General features: G+C 40.0%; 1 protein-coding gene across 9 annotated transcripts in view; it reads right to left on the bottom strand.

Annotated features, from left to right (window-relative positions):
* Positions 1-3,290: 3,290 nt before the first annotated feature.
* LOC140638547 (phospholipid-transporting ATPase ABCA3-like) overlaps positions 3,291-6,020 on the bottom strand; it is a 195,415-nt gene continuing 192,685 nt past the window's right edge. For 8 of the 9 annotated variants that reach the window (XR_012035576.1, XM_072836115.1, XM_072836114.1 and 5 more), the window contains 2 exons: positions 3,818-3,891; positions 3,291-3,438 (listed from right to left, as the gene is read on the bottom strand). Coding sequence is in view for 8 of the 9 variants with exons in the window: in XM_072836115.1 (XP_072692216.1) it covers positions 3,298-3,438; positions 3,818-3,891 (215 nt within the window). In the remaining variant the exon portion in view is untranslated. Of the gene's footprint in view, positions 3,439-3,744; positions 3,892-6,020 lie in introns of all 9 variants that reach the window. The other variant, XM_072836119.1, reaches the window with a different exon arrangement.

Genomic DNA, 6,020 nt, shown 5'->3' with positions numbered 1-6,020 from the left:
ATCATAATTCCCACCCCCGCCCCTTTGGATTCTCCCGATCCGGACTGTCCAATGAGGAAGTCCCTTTTCCACCGGATTCCACCTGTTGTATCTAGGCTCCTGCCCGCCGGAGCGCCTGCGCAACCCCCGCCCCCGCAGCGCGAGTATCTCGGCTTTCTGACCCCTCCTGCGCGTGCGCCCCGCGACCTCGGCCCCAGCGCGTTCTTGCCGCGCCCAGACCCCGGCGCTTGCAGCCTTGGGTCTGGGTTTGGGGTCTGATCCCTGTCAGCTCCCCGCAGTGCTCCCCGCCCCCTCAGTCCTTGTGGATGCCTGGGAATCTCTCAGCCTTTAATCCTCCACACCCCCACCTCCTACCCTTAGCTAGTCTTATGCCTGCCCATGCACCCTACACCCTTGGCCTCCCACTGTAACTGTCCGCCTTTCTACTTCCCTTTTCTCTTTTTCCTGCAACAGGTTCTCTTCTTGTGAGGCCCTCCTGCGCCCTACCCTCTTCATCCCTTTCCACCGATTAGCATGACCCATCCTTGATTAATGTATGCTCTTAAGATTATTCCCTACATAAGGGAAGGGAGAAGAAATGTGTGGGAAATATCAGAAAGGGAGACAGAACATAAAGACTCCTAACTCTGGGAAATGAACTAGGGGTGGTGGAAGGGGAGGAGGGAGGGGGTGGGGGTGAATGGGTGACGGGCACTGAGGGGGGCACTTGACGGGATGAGCACTGGGTGTTATTCTATATGTTGGCAAATTGAACACCAATAAAAAATAAATTTATTATTAAAAAAAATTATTCCCTACCTATGCTTCGGAGATTGAATTTGTGTGTGTGTGTGTGTGTGTGTGTGTGTGTGTGTGTGTGTTTCTTCTTTCGTTTAAATTTTTAGTCTTTGGATTCCGGAGGACATGGTGTTTCTCATCCCTAAAATGAATGGAATGGAAATAAACTAACAAACGAGCGGGAAAAAAAGCAAGGGTCATGAGTGGGTTAACGATATCAAAGACTGGAAGTTGGAAAGCAGACGGAAGTTTTCATTTGTTGACAAATGAAAACAAGAGAAATCGACTGTTACCATGCAAGTAACAGGGGATATGCTAGATCTGGGTGCAGATTTTCTCAGTGGAGTCCTGGAGAGGCCCAGGGCTTGGAGCTGGCATGTGATTTGGAGATCTTAAAAATATAGGGGGAAATATATACATATTTAAACATACATATAAAATTTATATGTTGAAATTTATATATGTAATTTAAACATACATGCAAAATTTAACATGTCTAGAACAGTTGTGCCAGTTCGGTAGGGTACAGAACCCACATGGCTCTATGTGTAAGAATCTTCAGGCAATTAGAAAAGCCTGCAATGCCTAAAACCAGAGGATGCTTTTTGAAAAAAGGGGCCCTTAGGGGGGGCAGGAACACTTTGAAATGAAAAAATGTCATTGCTTAAAAGAAACAAGAGCTAGAAGACAAAATGGAGGCACTCTCTAAGAATACAGAAAAAAAGAAAAATATGGGAGAAAATAAACTAATGCAGGAGATCTCACATTTGAATAATAGTAAATACAGGAGAGAACAGGGGAAGATAGAGGGGAGCAATTAGTAAATAATTGAAAACATTTCCTTAAAGCCCCAAAAGACTTGAGATTGTTGAGTAACAGGAGGAATATAACAAGGCTTACACCAAGACTTCTCCTCATGAAATGTATGATGAACCCTTGAGGGACGGGGAGACCTGGGTATGTTCATGTTTGGGTTGGGAACTGTTTACCTATAAAGGAATGCTAATCAGCAACCCTGGATGTTAGGAGACTGTGGAAAAATATACCACTTAGAGTAGAATTCTATAAGCAGACATTCTGTCCTTCCAGTGTGAAGTAAAAAACATTTTCAGCCAGGCAATCACTCAGAAACTTTACTACTCACTCTTGCTTAGAAAGTTACTTGTAATTTCACTCTACCAAAAAGAGAACCACCAAGAAATAGGAAGATGCAGTGTACCAGAAAAAGTAGAACCCAGGAGCATAATAAGATGGAATACCAGGATGATGATGTAGAGAATATTTAGAAATCTGCCCAAATCTATGTTCATAATTGAAATGGAATTAAAATAGTTTTCTTGAATTATTCTTATCCAGTGTTGGTATCAAAGTTTATATGATTGTTGGTATCAAAGTTATATGATCTCATAAAATAAAATGAGTTTGATAAATTTTGCAGTTTTGTATTTTCAGGAACAACTTACAGAGATTGAAAGGAGGGAAAAAACTCACCTGGGCTTTTTTTTTTTTTTTTTTTAGCGTTAGATGGGATGAGGTGTTTTCTTTTTTTTTTTTTAATTGGAGTTTGAGGGGGATCCCTGGGTGGTTCAGCGGTTTAGCACCTGCCTTTGGCCCAGGGCGCGATCCTGGAGTCCCGGAATCAAGTCCCATGTCGGGCTCCTGGTATGGAGCCTGCTTCTCCCTCTGCCTGTGTCTCTGCCTCTCTCTTTCTATCTCTCTGTGTCTATCATGAATAAATAAATAAATCTTAAAAAAATAATTAGGGTTCAATTTGCCAACATTTAACACCCAGTGCTCAACTTATCAAATGTCCCCATCAGTACCCATCACCCAGTCACCCCATCCCCTCCCCTTCCACTACCCCTTGTTCGTTTCAGATGGGATGAGTTTTGATTAACATTATCATTTTTAAAAAGTAGTTATTAATAAGTTTAAGTTTTCTACTTTTTCTTGGGCCTATTTACTTATGTCTACACATAATCAAAAATTGTATGAGACAAATTAAATTTGGTCCCAAACTCAGATTAACCAGAATGGCTGATATGGTGGCATACTCAGGAAGAAATTTGCCAGAAGCCATGCTGGTGTGGAAACAAGGGGCAGATGTTATTGGGAGACAATTCTTCATTGGTCTCTTGCATTTCTGCATGACTGTGTTGCCTTGTAGAATTAGAAATTAAAGAACTGGCACAAATATAATCTCTGAATACTGGTGTTGCTGTAACAAACCCCTGTGTCTTTGACCCAAGACCCAATGTCCTCTGACAGTATTTGTAAAACTGTGGAAAGCCAACTTGATAACCTTCAATTAGGGTAAAATCGCAGTTCAGCTCTGCACAACAGGTCACTTAATCTCTAAAGCTAACAAATTTTCTTCTTTGGGGGATGAACCTGTGTATACACACGTGCACACACACACACCACATAAAGACACAGAGGTTGAAAAGGAGAAGTCCCTCTGTGTATCTAAATGCAGGCAGCAATCTAAGAAAGACACTGGTCACTAGTTGGAATTGAATCTCATAGCAGTTTTATTTCTTGAATGCTTTCTGTTTTATCAATATTAGCAATGGTCAGGAAGATTTGCTCCAGTGTTATCCGGCTGACAGAGTAGTCTTCTAGATTGAATAGGGCTTTAGCTTCCTCCAAAATATTAAACACCTTTAACAGAAAAAAAAAAAAAAAAAGATGGTATTACTATTGTAATATCCCCAGTGACTCTTTTCCCCACCCAGTCATTCCCCAACTCCTGCCAGGCTTATGCTCAAGGATAAAAAGACATGGAAGGGGGAAACTAGAAAGCAGAAGGAACAGGTGGCTGAAAAATAAAGAGGAGGCAGTTTTCCTCATCAATTTCTTAATAGTATGGAATAATAGAATATAGGGTCAAAAGTCTCAAACTACAGGGCCTTTGAAAAGTAACTTAAAGGTTCTCCTTTGTCATTGTCAGGATCCCATTCTACATACTTGAATTTCAATGCCTCTTTCTGTCAGTCCTCTATTATACATGATGCTAGAAGTGTATGATTTCTACAATCACCTTTCCCCAGCAGATTTCCTGTTTTGGAATGTAGTAGCAAATAATCCCTTGGTGCTCCTGGTTTATGATGTAACCTAGGAAAGGAAAGTAACAGAAGGGCCACATATTTGGTAAGAGTTTTACACGATTCCCAAATAAATACCACTTCAATTGTCCATACCAATTGCAGAGAGAATATATGTTAATGCAAAGGACAGCATAATCCCAAAGCCCATTCTCTTTTAGTATATGTCACTTTGTTAAATATTTCAATAATTTCCGTGTGAAATATGGTCTTAATTGCCACAAACTAAAAAATAGTTTGTAAAAATTACAGAGGGTCAAATAATCACGGCAAGCTCAGACACTTACTTTGCCAAACCTGACTTACATAAATCATAGTTTCATTGTCCCGAAACTGCTCATAAAATTTGGGTGCGGTTTCTTTCTCCAGGTGTCTGTGTATGGGTGTGTGTGTGTTTAGGGTAAGATCCTTATACTGTTCTTTTTTTTTTTTTTAAATTTATTTATTCATGAGAGAGAGAGAAAGAGAGAGAGGCAGAGACACAGGAGGAGAGAGAAGCAGGCTCCACGCCGGGAGCCCGACGCTGAGCCCGACGCTGAGCCCGATGCGGGACTCGATCCTGGAACCCGATCCCGGGACTCCAGGATCATGCCCTGGGCCAAAGGCAGGTGCTAAACCGCTGAGCCATCCAGGGATCCCCAGATCCTTATACTATTCTTACAACTAGGTAATCTTCATCCTAAAGGAAAGAAAAAAATCATCATAATAAAACACGTATGTGAAGACATTCACTGGAGAAATGGGATATTACAGCTTTTGAAAATACAGTAGTAATACTGTAGCCATTCCTGATTGATAGAACGCACTTGGTTTTTTTTATGTTTTTATTTTTATTTTTTTGATAGAATGCACTTGTATGCATTATCACACAATTGAAGATTATTGCAAATGGAATTAATTGAGATTAAAATATTTAAAAAGTACATGTCAATAATACTGATTTTATCTTGTAATGAGTCCCTAAATAACCTTCACAAGGTAAAATGTTAAAAAGCTCTTCAAATTGGGGAATACATCAAACATATAAACTATGTAACATGAATGGAACATAAATGTACAGCTCAGTGGATTATAATAAAGTTAACAAACATGTAAGTGGAACCCAGCACTCACTCCAGCAGTCAGTTATGTGCTACTATTAAGACTCTCTTCCTCCCTATGGTAAGCATTTATTTTCCTATTCTTTATGGTTTTATTGCCTCAGTATGGAATCCAAAGTGCTATAGTTTGATTTTGCCTGTTTTGTACTTCATATGAGTGCAATTATACAGTCTGTATTATTTTTATCTGGCTCTTTCACTCATATTTTTAAGATTCATCAGTGCTGCTATGTATAACTGTACTTCATTTGTTTTCATTACTATAAAGCTGACAGTGTATGACTATACCTCTATTGTTGGTGGATATATGGTATGGTATCCAGCCTCCTAAATGGCCCCAAATGATCCCTACTTCCTAGTAATCACAAAATTGTCTAGTCCTCTCCTCAAAGAATAGGGCTGACATATTTTCACTGCAGAAACAACAGAGTGTGACTTCTGAGGCTGATTCATAAAAGACATTGTGGTTTCTATTTTGCTCTCTTTAGGATCAGTTGATATAGGGGAAGTCAGACACTATGTTGTAAGGAGGACACTCAAGAGGTCCTGTGGAAGGAGAGAAGCATGTGGTGAGGAACTGTCAAAAGCCATATATGCAAGTCATCATGGAAGAAGATTGTCCAGCTTCAGTGAACCTTCAGATGATTGAAGCCCCAGTCAACAGCTTTACCCCATTTTCATGAAAGACATGAGCGAGAACTACCCAGTTAAGCCATTCCTAAATTTCTAACTCACAGAAGTGAGTGTTTATTTTTTAGACTACTAGTTTTTTTGGTAATTTGTTATGCAGCAAGAGATAATATAGTTTGAGGCTACTACATATAATTAAAAAAAATACTCTCTCCCTACCTCATGGTGCTTCTATGAAATCATTTTCCTAGGAGTGGAACTGTTGGGGTAGGGGTTTGAGATTCACTAGCATTAGTAGATACTGCCAACATTTTTCAAGTATTTTTTTTTCCAGGCAGCCACGTTTGAGAGTACACCTTATCCATATCTGTAACAACTCTTGGTATGGTCAATTTTTAAATTTGTAGCC

This window comes from Canis lupus, chromosome 8, assembly GCF_048164855.1.
Source record: "Canis lupus baileyi chromosome 8, mCanLup2.hap1, whole genome shotgun sequence".
NCBI classification, from domain to species: Eukaryota; Metazoa; Chordata; class Mammalia; order Carnivora; family Canidae; genus Canis; species Canis lupus.
Note: the sequence above shows the minus strand (reverse complement) of the source record. Positions and strands in the feature narration are given on the sequence as shown.